General features: G+C 49.2%; 1 protein-coding gene across 5 annotated transcripts in view; it reads left to right on the forward strand.

Annotated features, from left to right (window-relative positions):
- The window catches only part of LOC134461246 (plakophilin-4-like), a 175152-nt gene that overhangs the window by 82669 nt on the left and 74281 nt on the right, over positions 1-18202 (forward strand). For all 5 annotated transcript variants that reach the window (XM_063214031.1, XM_063214029.1, XM_063214033.1 and 2 more), the window contains 2 exons: positions 13381-13415; positions 17351-17476. In XM_063214031.1, the coding sequence (XP_063070101.1) occupies positions 13381-13415; positions 17351-17476 (161 nt within the window). The remainder of the gene's footprint in view (positions 1-13380; positions 13416-17350; positions 17477-18202) is intronic.

Raw genomic sequence — 18202 nt, forward strand, 5'->3', positions numbered from 1 at the left:
ACACACACACACACACACACACACACACACACACACACACACACACACATATATACACACACATATATACACACACATATATACACACACATATACACACACATATACACACACACACACACACACACACACACACACACACACACACACACACACACACACACACACACACACACATATACACACACAAGCATATATACTCACAAACAAACATATGTGCAAACACTGATTACTGCCCACCCCCACCCCACACACACTTATGTGGGCATACACACGGCAGGATGTGCACAACCACAACCATGCCTGCAGTCCCCTATGCATTGTACTGGAGCACAGATGTCCTTATCTGGAGTAGCTCTCTCTCTCTCTCTCTCTCTCTCTCTCTCTCTCTCTCTCTCTCTCTCTCTCTCTCTCTCTCTCTCTCTCTCTCTCTCTCTCTCTCTCTCTCTCTCCTCTCTCTCTCTCTCTCTCTCTCTCTCTCTCTCTCTCTCTCCTCCCCCCCCCCCCTCTCTCTCTCTCTCTCTCTCTCTCTCTCTCTCTCTCTCTCTCTCTCTCTCTCTCTCTCGCTCGCTCGCTCTCTCTCTCTAATCACTACAGGACCCACTGCCTCAGTTTGTTTGCTTTGCGTTTCAGACCTCAGCTTTTTATCCCCTCCCCTCCTCTACACTCCACACTCCACACTCCACATCCGATTGCATGTGCAGATAAAGCTGGCAAGTGAAAGCACCCAAAACAAATACTATAGTTCTAATCCGCGATTAGCGCTCCTTCTGTGTTGTAACATACGGCTCAGTGCGATAATACAACACACCCCACCACACCCCCTCCATCTCTCTCGTGAGAATTATAGGTGCAGTCTTTTATTGAGATGTATGATTATGCTGGGTTTTTTTTAGTTCCTTAAGACCAGAATCGTAATATATTTTTTCCAAGAGTTGAGAGTATCAAACCAAAGGTTTTCTGTTCAGCTGACATTTTTCATACATTAATATTTTGAGTCTTTGAAGTTCTCCTCAGCTGGCATGTTGGAGAGGTTGATTTGTATTTGGGAGCTGAAGCAGTAAATGCACTGTCACCGTGCTCAAGTCAAGCTGTCAGCTGAGGTGGCAGAGAATGAGAAGGCTGATATTTCAGATAGCTCTCTCGATAGATATTAATTTGTCCTTGGACGGTTATCTGTCCTGGCTGAAACTTCTCTGGTAGCATAATAAGTGGCATTGGACACTAAAAGAAAGACTAGACAAAACAAAATCCGACATTCAGCTCACTACTAGACTAGACAGAGATTAGCCAACCCTATGAACAAAACAAGACCCGCACCCCCACCCCCAAACAAAATGCGACAAATCACAACAAAGTCACACACAAAAGTTCTGTCCATTTGACCACAGGTGAAGCCGAGTTGAAAAAAGCTTACTTTTATTCTCTGCTAAACATTCACACACACACACACACACCACCAGGGCTAAATTAACACCAGTCAAACGGCCAAATGCTGGTGAGATTTCAGTTTGCCTGGTAGAAAAGATCAACTTACTAGCCACTTTGGCCCATTTGTGAGTGTGTGTTTGGCTAGTAAGATTTAACGTCTACGAGCCATTATGGCCTGTGGTGAAAAAAGTTCATTTAGAGCCCTGCACACCACACACACACACACACACACTCACACACACACACACACACACACACGCACACGCACACAAGCGCACACGCACACAAGCACACACGCACGCACGCACGCACACAAGCGCACACGCACGCACACACACACACACACGCACACACGCACGCACACAAACGCACACAAGCGCACACACATGCAGGCGCACACGCACACGCACACAAGCGCACACGCACACACACAAGCGCACACGCACACACGCGCACACACATACACACACACACACACATACACGCGCACATACACACGCGCACGCACACACACACACACACACACACTCACACACACACTCACTACACATATTTAATGGCCAACTCTTTAGCGCTCTCGGAGGAGTATTTTGTACAGTGTGATGAATAGCTTGATGGATTTCAGCTGAATACTCTACTCTTTAAATTACGTGTTGGGGAGCTTTCGCATATAGCGATATGCATGAACAGTGCAGGCTTTCTTGAATTAATGTGTTAGTCTGTGTGTGTGCGTGAGCGTGTGTGTGTGTGTGTGCGTGAGCATGTGTGTGCGTGTGTGTGTGCTTGCGCGTGTGAGTGCGTATGTGTGTGTGTGTGAGTGTGTGTGTGTGTGATCGCGCATGCGTGTGTGTGAGTGCGCATGCGTGTGTGTGTGTGTTTATGCCTGTGGGTGTCTGTGGTAGCGTTTTCCCACACATGGCAGTGTGTAGGCATGAGGCACGGCTCTGTCACATTGACGCTTCATTAGCTCCTATCAGCCAGCATTATACCCCACTCGCTTAGACGCACCCCAGCTGCAGGCAGCACTCTCCTCTTGGTGTGCGTGTGCGCGTGTGTGCATGTGCGTGTGTGCATGTGCGTGTGTGTGTGCGCGCGTTCTCATCTTGTTGTGTGTGTGTGTGTGTTGCGTGTGTGTGTTGCGTGTGTGTGTGTGTGTGTGTGTGTGTGTGTGTGTGTGTGTGTGTGTGTGTGTGTGTGTGTGTGTGTGTGTGTGTGTGTGTGTGTGTGTGTGTGTGTGTGTGTGTGTGCGTGCGTTCTCATCTTGGTGTGTGTGTGTGTGTGTGTGTGCGTGCGTTCTCATCTTGGTGTGTGTGTGTGTGTGTGTGTGTGTTGCGCGCGCGCGCGCGCGCGTGTGTGTGTGTGTGTGTGTGTGTGTGTGTGTGTGTGTGTGTGTGTGTGCGTGCGTTCTCATCTTGGTGTGTGTGTGTGCGTGTGCGTGTGCGCGTGCGCGTGTGCGTGTGCGTGTTTGTGTGTTTGTGTTGCATGTGCGTGTTCTCGTCCTAGTGTTTATGCACGCGTGTGTGTGTTGCATGCGTGTGCGTTCTGGTTTATGGGCGTGTTGTGTGTGGGTTTGCAGTTGTATGGCTGTCACATAGTCCCCTTCAGCAGTAACTGTTCTCCTACTTTACAGTTCAGTCTCACTAATGCAGTGACACGACACAGAGTCACTACTATGGTGCCGCATTAATGCCTATTTAAGGACGTGCGTGCGCGCGCGCGTGTGCGTGCGTGTGTGTGTGTGTGTGTGTGTGTGTGTGTGTGTGTGTGTGTGTGTGTGTGTGTGTGTGTGTGTGTGTGTGTGTGTGTGTGTGTGTGTGTGTGTGAGAGAGAGTTTGTGAGTGTGGGTGTGTGTGTGTGTTAGAGAGCGAGAGCGAGACAGGGCCCTGCGTTATTATTGCAGAGTGTATGCCTCGGGCTCTGTAGGTTTTCTAAAATGACCTTACAATTTTTGAAAGCTATGGTCAAGCAATCTTTTTAAATTCGCAACGCCTGCCAACAACACATGCTCTCTCCCTCTATAAAAACCAAGCAAATAAAATGTCTGGATGCATTTCAGAGTAAAAAAAACAAGTAGCTCATTGGCAGAGAAGTAGCATAAACAAATCAGGTAGCTTTCTAAAAGACAAGTGCGCCTTTGCCTCGCCTGCCAGAACTTGTCGGTATAAGTCCTGGGCGTTGTTGAAATGCTGGAGGCTTGTTGGCAGTTGGTGGTTCATACCTTACAGTAGTGATTCTCAGCCTTTTTTGAAGGAATACCCCCATCACCTCATCATAAGCCTGCCAACACCCCCCTGTTATTAAAGAAGGACTAATGCCTCCCCATCACCATTTGCAACTGAGCACCTTCTTCTCAGCCATCTCCTTGTCTCTTAAAAAAAAATATTTAAAAAATTGTGGCCTTTTTCAACTTCATTTGACCGGACAGTGTGAGAGGTGGACAGGAAGCGAATGGAGAGAGAGATGGGGAGGGGTCGGCAAAGGACCCTGGCCGTGAATCGAACCCGGGTCAGCCGCATGGTAGACGAGTGCCCCACCAGTTGGCCACGGCAGGGCCAGCCATTTCATTCTCAATGCCCCTCGACGACTCCTTAACGCCCCCTGGGTGGGGCTGTATAGCCTCCGTTGAGAAACCCCACCTTACAGTGTGGTGCTGAGCTTAGGCTTGTGCTGATTGAGTGTTGCCAGAAGCTGTTGACGTCTCTCCCAGCTGTTTCTAGCCTGCAGGCCCCAAAGGCCTCGTGCTGCACGGCCTAATGTGTGTTTACTGGTGCGTCGCACGCCACCTTTGTTCACCTGTTGGCACCTGCAATTGCGCTCGGCAGCGTAAATATCCCATACGCTAAGCCGGCATGCGTAACTCTGTCAGAGTTGCTCAAGAATAACATACAGTGTGTAAGTAGCGGGAATGAGGTGTGCACGTGTGCGTGCGTACGTATGTATGTGTGTGTGTGTGTGTGTGTGTGTGTGACTGCACATGTTTTCGTATGTGTGTTAGCTGGTCTACGAGGGTATAGCTGGTGGTGGGAGACAGTAATGAACTGTGGCTGGCTGGGGAGTGTGCTGGGTGGTGCGGTGCCGTAATGGAACCTCAGAAGAGAGTAAGAGACTGGTAGCGCTGGGTGGGTGGCTATTAATATCAGCACGTTAGACGCTCACGTTCCAGATCTCTGGAAGTCAGCCAGCCAGCCAGTCGGGCGGGCAGGCGGTCCAGTCAACTCAACTCAGCGTTGCGCTCCAGACATTCCACTCCCCCGTCTGTTGGCCTGGAATTCCACACACGCACACACACACTTCACATGCTCCATATTGCACACGGGAGAACCTCACGGAGATCCCTCCCCCTCCCTTCCTCTGTGTTTTCAACATTTCATATTGTGTTGGAGCCATTCCACGTTCAATGTCAAATGCTATAGTATGGAATTCTAATGTGAGGGATTGTTATTTTCTTTCTTTGCTAACATAATGAGATACGACTGTTGAAAGTCACCTGAAAACAGATGAGACATTTCGAGACGGCGAGAGACACAAACAAATAACAAACAATAATGGTTCAATATAAAAGGAAGAGATGATAATTGACTGCAGGGAGAGCGAAGGATGACTGAGAGATAAAATGACGGAAGAAAGGAAGAGCGAGAGAGAGAGAAGCAGAGTGATAAAAACAAATGATAATGGCAGACTATAAGGAGGGTGGTAGTAGAGGGGAATGGTAATTGAGCTGCTGAAATGAAAAGCTCGCCTTCCAACTGATCGGCCGTCGGGGAGCTGTTGAGTGGCGGGCCTCAAATTAGCCGCCGCCTCGGAGGCTGGTCGTTAGCTCTCCGCGCCTGTAGATCAGGAGACCCAGCGGGGAGCTCTCAAGACCGGGATGGGGCCACGACGCAGAGTGGGGGCGGTGGTGGACGGATCATGGTTCCATGGAGCCCCTGGGCCTGACAACAAGAAAGGCCCCCCTTTTAGTTGGTGTTGCTAGTTAATAAAATCATTCAGGGTTGTATCTCCTAGAGATATGTGCTATGATTATGTCCTCGACTATAAGTCGCTTTTGGTTAAAAAGCGCCTGCCAAATGCAATGTAATGTAATGTTTTAGGCCAGGTGTAAGAGTCAATGTTGTTGGGTGGTGACGTATTGTTCCCAGAGAAATTTTGAAAATACAGTTGTTATAAAAGTGTGATTTTTAATGCAATATGAGTGCGAATATAGAGGCTTGGGTTTCAGGGTCCCCCCTTTACTCTTGGGCCCTTGGGTCTGAGCCCAGTAGGCTCATGCAGTAATCTGCCCCTGGTGCTGGTAGTGGTGATGGTTCATGGTGGTATGATTTACACTGCTTTAGAAGTGTTCCATTACTGGAGGGCCTTTTTTGTGTGGTGTGGTGCAGCTGCAGAAGGCTCCCTTCCCCGACTCATTCCCCCTTGCAACCCAGAGAGAGCACTCAAGGGCTGGATAGCTCCTCTGGGGTTGATGGGTGTGGGTGGATTGGTGGGTCAGGCCCTTTGCATAGCCACTCCGTGGGTGGAGACTGGAGAGGGTCAGGCTTCAGCACGGCTACTACCATCTCCATCTACTGCATGTGACCCGGGGGGGTGACCCACTTCCCCGCCAGAACTCAGGGGTTGAGAGCGAGAAGGGAGAGAGTTTGTGTGTGTGTCTCTCTCTCTCTCTCTCTCTCTCTCTCTCTCTCTCTCTCTCTCTCTCTCTCTCTCTCTCTCTCTCTCTGCCTCTCTCTCTCTCTCTCTCTGCCTCTCTCTCTCTCTCTCTCTCTCTCTCTCTCTCTCTCTCTCTCATTCTCTCAGCTCTTTCTTTCATTCCCTCACGCTCTTTCTCTCATTCACTCCTCTGCTTTGCCAGGGAGAGAGAGAAGGGAGCATGGGGAGGTCAGTTGCAATCCAGTGAGGGCATTTTTACCTAACGACCGCACGCCTGCTCGCCTCCCTGCCCGCCAGCCTGCCCGCCTGTCGTGTTGCCTGTCAGTGTCAGCATATGAATTGCAGGTCACGGGGGTATTCTGGCGCTTGGGAAACGAGAGCAACTCTTGTAGCCATTATTACTACTGTTATTACCGTCTTGTCATCTTAGCGTATCTCTGCTGTCCATCTGCTGTGCAGAGCTGGAGTGTGTGATTATGGTCGTTGCTACCGGCTGCTTGTCTGGTTGGCTTCTCTCTCTCTCTCTCGCTCTCTCTCTCTCTCTCTCTCGCTCTCGCTCTCTCTCGCTCTCTCTCTCTCTCTCTCTCTCTCTCTCTCTCTCTCTCTCTCTCTCTCTCTCTCTCTCTCTCTCTCTCTCTCTCTCTCTCTCTCTCTCGATCTCTCCCTCTCTCTCTCTCGATCTCTCGATCTCTCCCTCTCTGTATCCCGAGTGTGGGGTTGGGGTTCAGGCCGAGGCTTGTAAGCGAGCACTGCAGCATTGGCCTTTGAGTGACCTGTGTGCCGGCTAAGCAGATTTGAGTGGACGTGGTACCTCTGGCACAGCAACAGGGTTGGCCAGGGCAGCACGCATCTCTTTCATACGAGTAGCTTTTGCGTGTGTTGGGTGTATGCCTGTGCATGACTGTTATCCGTGTGTGTGTGTGTGTGTGTGTGTGTGTGTGTGTGTGTGTGTGTGTGTGTGTGTGTGTGTGTGTGTGTGTGTGTGTGTGTGTGTGTGTGTGTGTGTGTGTGTGTGTGTGTGTGTGTGTGTGTGTGTGTGTGTGTGTGTGTGTGTGTGTGTGTGTGTGTGTGTGTGTGTGTGTGTGTGTGTGTGTATTGTATGTGTATTATCTATGCCAGTGTGTGTACTCTATGGGAATGAGTGAGTGCGAAAAAAAAGTGATTCAGTGAGTCACTGAGTGCAAGCAGTCATGTGTGTGTGTGTTTCTGTGTGTGTATGTGTGTGACCGTGTGTGTGTGTTTCTGTCTGCGTATGTGAGTCGTTCCATTTGGTGTGGAAAAGTGCTTAGCGAGGGGCTCTGCTGCTGCTGCTGCTGCTACTCTGCTCTGCTCGTTGCTGTTCTCCCCTAGGGCCCACTGTCCACTGCAGGAGAGTCATTGGCCGTTCCCTAGTGAGATCGATAGTCTCTCTACTTGCTCTCCTCCTCTCATCTCATTTCATCCCATCCCATCTCATCCCCCTCTTGTTCCCTCCTCCTCTCCTCTCTCCTCTCCTCTCCTCAACTCTCCTTCTGTCTTTCCTCCGTGCGTCGCTTCTGAAGACAACAGGCTATATGTGGTGTGTTAGCACCTTCGCAAGGCAAAGGGCCCCCTGGGGGTGGATGAGTGGAGCAGATAGCGTGATAGCGATCGCTGACAGCATTAGTGTTTGAATGGGACCGGGGAACGAGGGAACAAGGGGACGAGGGAGGGAGGGTATAGGGTATGGAAGTGAGGGAGAGAGAGATGGTGTACAGGGTAGGGCTGTAACGATCCCTCACTATTCGATTCGTATCACAATCTTTGACCCACGGTTCGACACACCCCGCGATTTTCTACATGTTGTTTTTATTAATTAATATGCGTTTTTTTCACATTTACCAGCATTATATGAAGCTTGGAAGCACTATTATATCATATCATGTTGTGGTTTTCTGGACTGAAGTGTTACTTTGAGAGGGCATATCTTTCTGTGGTATTGTGTTTTGCGATTTCTCGGTTCAATACAATATCGTTACAGCCCTAGTACGGGTTTAGGAGTGGAATAGAGGATTGTCGGATGGAGAGAGAGAGGGAGGGTATAGTGGGTAGGGGACGGAGTGAGGGAGAGAGAGATGGGGGCGGTTCAGGGTGGAGGAGTGTGGGATGGGGGGTACAGAGGGACAGAGATGGGGGTACAGGGAGGAGTGGACAGAGGGAGGGAGGGAGGTATGGAGGAGTGCTGGGGGGGGAGTTGCTGTATAGATTAGCCCTGATCCCTGTCGTGGCACCGCCAGCGCTAACGGGCCGTCCGGCCAACACAATGGAGCGCATAGAAGGGGCTTAAGTGCTCTGATGGGCCTCATTATATTACAACTGAACACACACACACACACACACACACACACACACACACACACACACACACACACACACACACACACACACACACACACACACACACACACACACACACACACACACACACACACACACACACACACACACACACTTCTCTTCCTGCCCCCCTACATCTCCTGACACCTGGGTTTTGTTCAGGCTGAATGCTTAAGCACCCACACTGCAGAATGGGGAATAGGGGGCCTCTCCTGTCCTGTTCACGTTCTCTCTCTCTCTCTCTCTCTCTCTCTCTCTCTCTCTCTCTCTCTCTCTCTCTCTCTCTCTCTCTCTCTCTCTCTCTCTCTCTCTCTCTCTCTCTCTCTCTCTCTCTCTCTCCTATTCACTCCCTGTGCTATTCTCTCACACTCTTTCTTTCATTCCTTCACCCTCTCTTTCTCTCCTTCACTCATTTTACTCTCCCTCTTTTTCTATTTCATCCCCCCTCCTTCATTCTGTCATTCTCACCACTGCATACTTGACCACCTGAGGTGCAGCCATGGTGATTTAGTGGAAGGGTGGAGTTTTCCATGTGCCAGCAAGCGTGTGTGTGTGTGTGTGTGTGTGTGTGTGTGTGTGTGTGTGTGTGTGTGTGTGTGTGTGTGTGTGTGTGTGTGTGCGCGCGCGTTCTCATCTTGGTGTGTGTGTGTGTGTGTGTGTGTGTGTGTGTGTGTGTGTGTGTGTGTGTGTGTGTGTGTGTGTGTGTGTGTGTGTGTGTGTGTGTGTGTGTGTGTGTGTGTGTGTGTGTGTGTGTGTGTGTGAGAGAGAGAGAGAAAACTTGCGTGTTATGAGCGTGCATGTGTTTTCTCTCCTCTTTGGTTTATGACATGTGCTTGTGTTTCTTTAGTGTTAATGGTGGAGCCGGAGAAGTGTGTTTGTGTGTGTGCGTGCGCGCGTGCGTGCGTGTGCGCGTGCGTGTGTGCACGTTCGTGTGTGTGTGTCTGTGTGTGTGTGACTAAGTGTGTGCCATGCCATGTGAGTTATGTATTTGCATGTGTGCTGCTTTGTAGCCTTGTGATTTACAGTTGCTATTTTTTATGCCCAGTGCATAACTCTCTTTTTTCCTCCATTACAGAGTGTGTACTCGTGTGCATAATGGCCTAATTTGCAGCTTTGTCAGCAACTCTTTTTATTTCTCTCTCTCCCCCTCTTTCTCTCTCTCTCTCTCTCCCCCGTTCCGTCTTGAATTGTCTGCCTTCCTCTCATTTTTATCTCTCTCATGCATACACATATACGAAGAACTCTGCTCCTCTCTTCTCACTAACACTGAAGAGGCACACGCGCTCGCATGCACACACACACACACACACACACACACACACACACACACACACACACACACACACACACACACACACACACACACACACACACACACACACACACACACACACACACACACACACACACACACAAAGACACACAGATCATTTGCTTTGGTCATCAGACGTTTTAATGGTTCCTTTGATGGAAGCTGAAAAGGCAACTTTAGGTGTCAAGACCACTTATGACCCCCCAGAAAAACAGCACGCGTGAACACATGCATGCACATGCAGTCTCTCTCTCTCTCTCTCTCTCTCTCTCTCTCTCTCTCTCTCTCTCTCTCTCTCTCTCTCTCTCTCGCTCGCTCGCTCGCTCGCTCGCTCGCTCGCTCTCTCTCTCTCTTTGCTTCTCTCTCTCTCTCTCTCTCTCTCTCTCTGCTTCTCTCTCTCTCTCTGTTTCTCTCCTCCTTCCCTCACACATGGGTAGTTTCTCACTGCCTGTTTTTAAGGACTACTTGGTCACCTTTACCCTGGGAGAGGGAGAGAATCACTCCCATTTTCCACTTTTAATGTTTACGGCCTCGTTTGTCTCCTGGTTGTCTTTGTGGAGAGTCAGCATCCGTCGCTCACTGGGTGTTAGGGGGCTGTCCTCTAAATGGCAATCACACAGGCCAACAGGCTTTTAAGGGCATTACGTTAACGCACTGCTCTCCAAATGGGTTTCCATTGGTTACTTTTTAGACTGTGGTTAATGGGTGCATGGCTGGAGGTTTTGGCCGCGACTGGGGATGGGCAGAGTGATTTGTTAAGTGAGTGTGTGAGTGTGTGAGTGTGTGAGTGTGTGAGTGTGTGAGTGTGTGAGTGCTGTGCGTTTGTGGTGCGTGTGTATTTGCGTCTATGTAATGGGTTCGCTTGAGGTTTGGGTAATACCTAGAGAAGTGTGTTTGTGTGTGGGCGTGCGTGAGCGTGCGTGCGTGTGTGTGCTCTATGTGTTGTGGATCTCCTTTGCAGCATCTGCCTGGTTGTAGTGCCTGCAGCAGTGTAGGATGGGCTGGCTACTCTGCAACTTTATTTTATGGCCTCTGTTCCACAGGGAAGATAAAGACAGACAAGCACACAGACATGCAACTGTGTGTGTGTGTGTGTGTGTGTGTTTTTGCAAAGCACACACACACACATGCGTGCACGCACGCACGCACGCACACATAAAATAGCCCCTTACTCCTGTCCTGTCTCAGCACTTTAACAATCCCCCGTACCCCCGCATATACCTCCACCTCCTCCCCCTCCTCTCTTCCTCTCCTCCTCTCTCTTCATGTCCTCCCCCTTTTCTCTCTCTCGCTCTCACGCCCTCCCATCCCTTCTTTAAGCCTCTTGATCTCGGTCAGTCTCTCTCTTTCTGTCTCTCCCTTTGTCGCTCACTGTGCCTCTCTCTCTCTCTCTCTCTCTCTCTCTCTCTCTCTCTCTCTCTCTCTCTCTCTCTCTCTCTCTCTCTCTCTCTCTCTCTCTCTCTCTCTCCCCCCTATCCTCGCCTTCCGACATCTCTCATCCGCTGAGCTCCATCCATCCATCCATCCATCCCATCTACACACTTATCCTATTCACCTAGTCAGCACAGAGCAGACTATAGCAATCAGCCATTGTGGGCCTGTCTGTCTGCCTGCCGTCCTGGCTTTCCTGCCTGTCTCCCTACCTGCCTGTCTGCCTACCTGCCTGTCTATCTGCCTGCTTGCCTGTCTGCTTGTCTGTCTATCTGCCTGCCTGCCTGTCTGTCTAACAGACACCCTGCCTGCCTGTCTATCTGCCTGCCTGTCTATCTGCCTGCCTGCCTGCCTGCCTGCCTATCCAGACCCACTCCTCCCGATTAGCTCCATCTCAGCCAGGGCTCTCCCCAACGCCTGATATACGCCCTGTCCACTGTCACCATCACTTACCCAGGCAGCAGCACACAAGACAGCGGCCAAGGGCTGGTGTTCTGTCAAGATGGGGCTGCTTCTCCATCGAGATGAGCTACCAGTACCATTAGCATAGCTCAAGCACAAGCCCCAAGCCAAATCTCAATGGGCACATTGTAGTGCGTTGTATTCAGGGCTCTAAATTAACCTTCTGCATCACTAGCCAAAATGGCCAATGGACGTTAATCTTAATAGCCAAATACACACTCACTAATGTGTAAAAGTGGCTGGTAAGTTTAATTTTCTACCAGCCAAACTGGATTTTATCCAGCACGTGGCCGGTTTGCAGGTGTTAAGTTAGAGCCCTGGTTTTATTGGTTTGACAGTGCAGTTTGACGGGAAGGTCAAATCGAAACGATACTGATTCTGTTGCTCTCTCTCTCTCTCTCTCCTCTGTCCAAGACTCACTCCCTAGCCCAAACTCTTTGGGGTGCTACTGGTAATGTATTGTAAATGGCTTGGATGCTCAGCTCATCAATTAGCCCAGTGGTTTCCAAACTTTTTCAGCAGGGACCCCCTTTTGGACTTCACAATGTTCTGGACTGACCCCCATGTTGGGAACCACTGAAGTAGCTTTTACCGACAGGCGGTTTGTGCTCTCTCCCCTATTGCTCATTTTAAGGGTTTCATTGGCATTTCTCTTTCGCTTCCTGCCTGCCTGACTCTGCCTGGCCTGGCGCTGCTTTCTTTTTATATCCTTGCAACCTTGGATCAATAGCTTTTCTATTTACTTTGGAAGCAGTTTTCACTCAGTGATGAAATCCACCCCCTGCCGCCTGAATAGATTTGGTCTTCTCCTCACTAACATTTCGCTGGTTTCCGTTGTGAGTCATTTTTGTAGCATTTCCTGAAGGAAAAGAGGAGGATGGTTTTTTATAATTTTTTTGTTTTCTTGCTATCTTGTTTACATGTCTTTGCGTGTCTTTATCTTCTGATTTCAGCTGTTTTGTTTCCCTGCGTTGACTGTAACTCACTGGCGTACACTCATCCACTCTCCTAATTGCTCCCTCTCTCTCCAAGTGCCCTGACTGAAAGGTTGAGCAATATGAGAGATGGCCCATCTCTTTCTTTCTTCCCCCCCCTGTCTTTTGCTTTTTCTCTCTGTCTCTGTCTCTGTCTCTGTCTCTGTCTCTGTCTCTGTCTCTGTCTCTGTCGATCTCTCTCTCTCTCTCTCTCTCTCTCTCTCTCTCTCTCTCTCTCTCTCTCTCTCTCTCTCTCTCTCTCTCTCTCTCTCTCTCTCTCTCTCTCTCTCTCTCTCTCCCCCTCTCTCTCTCTCTCTCTTCCCCGCCCCTCTTTCACACTCTCATACAGACACACACACACACACACACACACACACACACACCCCTGCACTGGAAGCTGGCATAGGGATGTCAAGCGATAGGCAGTCTGTACTGTAAGACTTGTGTGAAGGAACTGAATGGCATGGAGATTATATAGAACATTGATGACAAGTAGAGGTATGTGTGTACTTGGTGTGTGTTTGTGTGTGCGTGCATGTGTGTGCGCATGCTTGTGTGTTATGTGTGCGTCGTGTGCGCACTTGTGTGCACGATTTTGTATTCCTGTGTGCGTGTGCATGTGCGTGCGTGTGCATGTGTGCGCTCGTGTGTGTGTGCTCGTGTGCGTGTGCATGTGCGTGTGTGTATGCAGGGATTTCTGTATGTGTGTATATGTGCTGCTGGATGAGGCATATTAACCTGACTGACCTCTCTCTGTCTCCTCCACAGCTCCTCTGAGAAGTCTCTACCCTGGAGATCTGCAGGTGAGTGCCGCCATCTTGCTCTCCCCTCCTCTTGCCCAGCTCCCCTGCTAATTAGGCTCAAGCCCTCACACATCACTTTTAACGCCAACTTTTCATGCAATTAACTGCTTCACGTGTATAATTATGCGTTTTCTATGTTTGATATTAATGGTTCAGTCATCTGGTTATGTCTTTGTGCTGCAAGCCTCTTAACGAGCCACTCGAATCTGCATTATAAAACACAGAATATATGTGGCAATCGCAGTCGTTAAACTATTGTGAAGAGGCCGCAGTGCTTATTGAAAGTACTGCACTGTCATATTTATATTGCTGTGGCGCGCACAGACACGGATGCATTATTAAAACAAATGCCCACCACACAGTGCATCCACTGTTGTTATGCTCCGAGTGAATCCAAGTTGGCGTCACGGAGAGATACACATTATAGGTATTCCGCTCCATCCCTTTCTCCTCTGGGCCACCTGCACCTGTATAGGTCTGGCAGCGATACACATAAAGGACCTGGGGAAATATGTGATTGAAATGAATCATGAGGCCATTTTGGGTTTCAAATGCATTTCACGGCCGATTAGCTGAATGACTGAGCATAATTAATACTTTATGTTCTCATCAATCTTTCCTGGGCGAGGGCGAAATAACCTGGGAGAACGACGTGTCTCTAATTGATAATGAAGCTCGCTGGATCGTCGCTGTGTGCTCGGCCCGTGCGAATTTGGATGCATTGTAAGGTGATGCTTGCCAAACAAACAAACAGACAACAAAACTTAATTTAATAAAAAGTATTGCTGTAGCATAGTGTATATTTCGCAGCAATACTCCCGACTCCCAACTGTTCTTGTTTTTCACCAAGGAGACAAAGGTAGTCCATCATTAGAAGATTGTGGCAGCTTCTAACATTTTTTCTGGTACTCTACTGCACTGCCACCACGAGTTCCTCAAAGTTGTCCTAAAATGCACTTGTTTGAGGTAGTGAGTGAGTGAAGGAGTGAGCGAGGCCAGCTGTGCCCTGGAGCGTGGGTGTCAGCGGGGGGATCTGTCTGGTCTCCCCGTGCCCCTCGTTAATGCCCTCTGGTTCCCCTAGACTCCCCACTCCACAGGGGCCACTTTCCCCCCTGTCAGCCGCTCCAGTGAATTGGCTCTCCAGCCTCCAGGAGAGAGGAGTCTGCTGGTGCCGCCGCCACAGTTTTAAAGGCACAGTAGTAGTAGTGGTGCTGGTGCTGGTGCTGGTGTGGTGTGAGACAAACTGGATCAGAAACGCTCTGTCATCGAGTCGTATCCCCAGTATCTCCTTTTTTAGCGGGGAACTAGCAGTGACAAAGATGTGGGTAGCCCCTTAATGTGCGCCGTTCCACCAGTGGAGCGCTGCAATACTCAGTGAAAAGGCTTTACCACCATTGTACTACTCCACTATGACAGAACACAGGGCCCTTAGTAATACATTACGACTTGGTCATTGCCATTCTGGTGACAGCTAATTAATAACAGGGACTGTGTCTTGCTGGGTTAAAGGCACAATAATAGTGGTGGGGCTGGGCGACACAGAGTGGATCAGAAACGCTCTGTCATCCCCCCATCCCCGTGTTGTATCCACAGTCTCTCCTTTTTCAGCCGGGAACTACTGTAGCGAGGGGATACAGCAGTGACAAAGATGTGGGCAGTCCCATAAGAGGCTTTATAGTTTGTCGTTTTATTTTCTTTAATGGTGAATGAGTTTGTAGCCGAGACCATTGATCACAATGACTGAGCGATCTCCATTAGGGCTGGGCTGCTTGCCTGGGCCATAAGTAGGAGTCCTCATTCCGCTCTGGAGAGAGGGGAAGGAAAAGAGGCGGAGGAAGAAAATCTCTCGATGATGGGGCTCTATTAAGTGATGTCTGTGTCAGTGGTTTTCAAAGTGAGGGCCGGGGACCCCTGGGCGGCCGCGAGCGGGGCCGGATTAATGCACATGCTAGATATGGCTGCAGCCTAGGGCCCCCAATTGGACAAAGTGGGGGAAGAAATCAATAATTGTAGAATTGTAACAAGATGTGGAATTGTAAATTAGTCTGCTGTTGAGTTTGAGTTTTCAGTTATTGTGTTAATACTCATTCCTGGCTCGGAATTTTGACGTTTTTTTTTTCCCCCAACATTTCTTCTTGCTAGGGGGGCCACGTCAGGTTTAAAGGAAAAGTATAGCACAACCGAAGAAGTAATTGAAGAAACTTAATAACGAACGTGAAGCAAGATGAACCAAAAAATGAGCTAAGCAATATCCCTATTAGTTAAGAACAGCATTACAGTATAATAATCTAGTGAATCTTTGGCATTACTTTTATTATTGATACTATTTTATATACGTTGCAAAATGCACTGCCTCACCGGCCTAGACTATAGTTGTGAAAGAGGGTGCACATAAAAAATTGTGTAGCAAGACCCATGTCAAGCCAGGGGCCTTGGCTGGAATCTACTGGTAATATGGGGGGCCTTGTAATGGTAAAGTTTGGGAACCCCCACTCTTTGTGACAAATGCACCCCGGGACCCCTCCAGCTGTAGTGCTGGAATAACAACAGCTTTTTCGGAGGGGCAGTTTGTCATCATTTTCTCCCCCCGTAATCACTGCTGATCAATAATTTAGCCCCGTCGGTTTAGCCGTGCATTTTTCATTATGTTTTTTTCTTTTTGTCTTTTTGCGCCACGGATGGAAATCGTTTGAACGACTTTTTTCCGAGCCCTGTTTTGGAAGAATTGAAGCGCCCATAGCTCACGATATCCGATGATCATCATATCTCGCCGCCGCGGCGAGGCGCAGTAATGGGGCGATGGCACAGAATTTATTGCTTGGCCCCGGGAGGGAGCCAAGCCATAGCCGATTGGTTGTAGACAGCCGCCAGCAGGGAAGAGATCCTTGATGATAACAACGGCAGTGGAGAGGAGGAGTGAGGTGGTGAATAAAGGAAAGAAGAAAAAAAAGAAAAACAGCCGGAGACAAAACACCTTAGCTTGCTAACACGCTTCCAAGTGAGAGCACTACTAGCTGTTAGGCTGTCAAGAGCCCTGCACTGTGGTGTCAACAGATCTGTGCAAACAGGCCAGCCCTCTCCAACAACACCCACACCCACCCACCCTACTCCCCTCCGCTCACCGCTTCTCCTCTCCTCCCATGATCCACTCCTCCCCTCTCTCCTCCTTCCCTCTGCCCCTGTAGGCAGAGAGAGCGCACACGCACACGCACACGCACACACACACGCGCACACACACACGCACACACACAGTCATCTATATGCAAGCAGGCCAGGGCCAAGGGTGTCAGTGGGGCAGAGCAGAGCAGAGCAGAGGAGAGGAGAGGAGAGGAGAGGGCAGATGATGGCTCTGGGAGGGGATGAAAGCTCCAGCTTCTGTGCACGGCAACGGCTGCCCTTGGAGACCTGTCCGAGGCAACGCCGGATTCGGGATATTCGTCCCAGCAGCCCCTCTCCTATTACTCAGCCAGCAGATTTTTTTTTGCTCACCCGCCCAACTCAAACCTTCACCCCTTGCCCCCCCCCCCCCCCCCCTCAAATCGCCGCTGTGGAAGGACCCCTGGCCCCCTGTTTGACATTTCTCTAGAAATAGCGAGCGGTTTGTGGACTAAAGGGCAACAAATCCTGCTGACCTGTTAACCTGTGCTCAGGGCATATCTTCTGCCCTCTCCTCAAGTGTTTACCCGTGCTGGCAGCTGAGTTTTGAGTGTTAATGTTTGACACCTGTCTAACCTTTTTTTTTCTTTTTTTCTTCCTTCCCTGCTTTCTCTCTTTCTTCTTCTTCTTCTTTTTCTTCTTCTCTTCTCTTTCTGTCTTTCTCACTCTTCTCCCTTTCTTTCTTTCTTTCTTTCTTTTTTTTCCTTCTTTCTCTCTCTCTCTCTCTCTCTCTCTCTCTCTCTCTCTCTCTCTCTCTCTCTCTCTCTCTCTCTCCTCAGATGTCTCCACCTCTGGCGAGGGCAAGTCGCGCTTGACGGACAGCTCCCAGTCTCCCTCCTTCCGGCTGCGGAGTGAAGGCGAACAGCTGTCCCTCTACTCCCCAGAGCAGACCTCTCTCCATGAAAGTGAGGGTCTGTCTTTGCTGTCCAACATCTATTGTCTCAACACTGTGCGTAGTTAGGGCTGCTCGGTTAGACCAGACTGTGATGATGAAAACATCCATTTAATGATCAGCTGGAACAGTTATTTATTTCTTCTTAGTTCATATTGATGTAATTATATGCAGGATATAAACAGGGTGTTAATATCCGATCGATTTTAACTCATGTTTTCTTTTGACTTCAAATGTCCTTACAATTTGAAGATATTTCTCGTAATCAGATTATGTGTGTGTAATTAAGTGAGTAACCCAGAGCAAGCATTTATTGCTTCTTTGAAATTCATAATTGATTAAAAAACATTTCAGCCTGATTATTATTTTTTAATTGTTTACAGCCACTTATCATCTCATTTCAAAATCATTGAGATGCAATAATTGAGCAGCCCTAGCAGCGGTGCAGTGGTGTACGTCTAGTTCATGGAAGGTCACACTCGAGCCTTCTGTAGCTACGAGATCTAAATGCCCTGCGTGCAAGGACGAATTACAGTACAGGCCTACCGGGCCCAGACCCAAGGGCCCAAGAGCCAAGGGGGCGCTGAAGCGCAAGTTTCTATATTTCCATTCTCATAATGCGTCAAAATTGCACTTTTAACAACGTATTTTGACATTTTCTTTGGGAGCAAACTCCCAAACTCGAAACTTCCAAAACCTTAATATCTGGTCTTAAAACCCTTAATCTTTTTCTAAACGA

The sequence above is a fragment of the Engraulis encrasicolus genome, chromosome 13 (assembly GCF_034702125.1).
Source record: "Engraulis encrasicolus isolate BLACKSEA-1 chromosome 13, IST_EnEncr_1.0, whole genome shotgun sequence".
Lineage (NCBI taxonomy): Eukaryota > Metazoa > Chordata > Actinopteri > Clupeiformes > Engraulidae > Engraulis > Engraulis encrasicolus.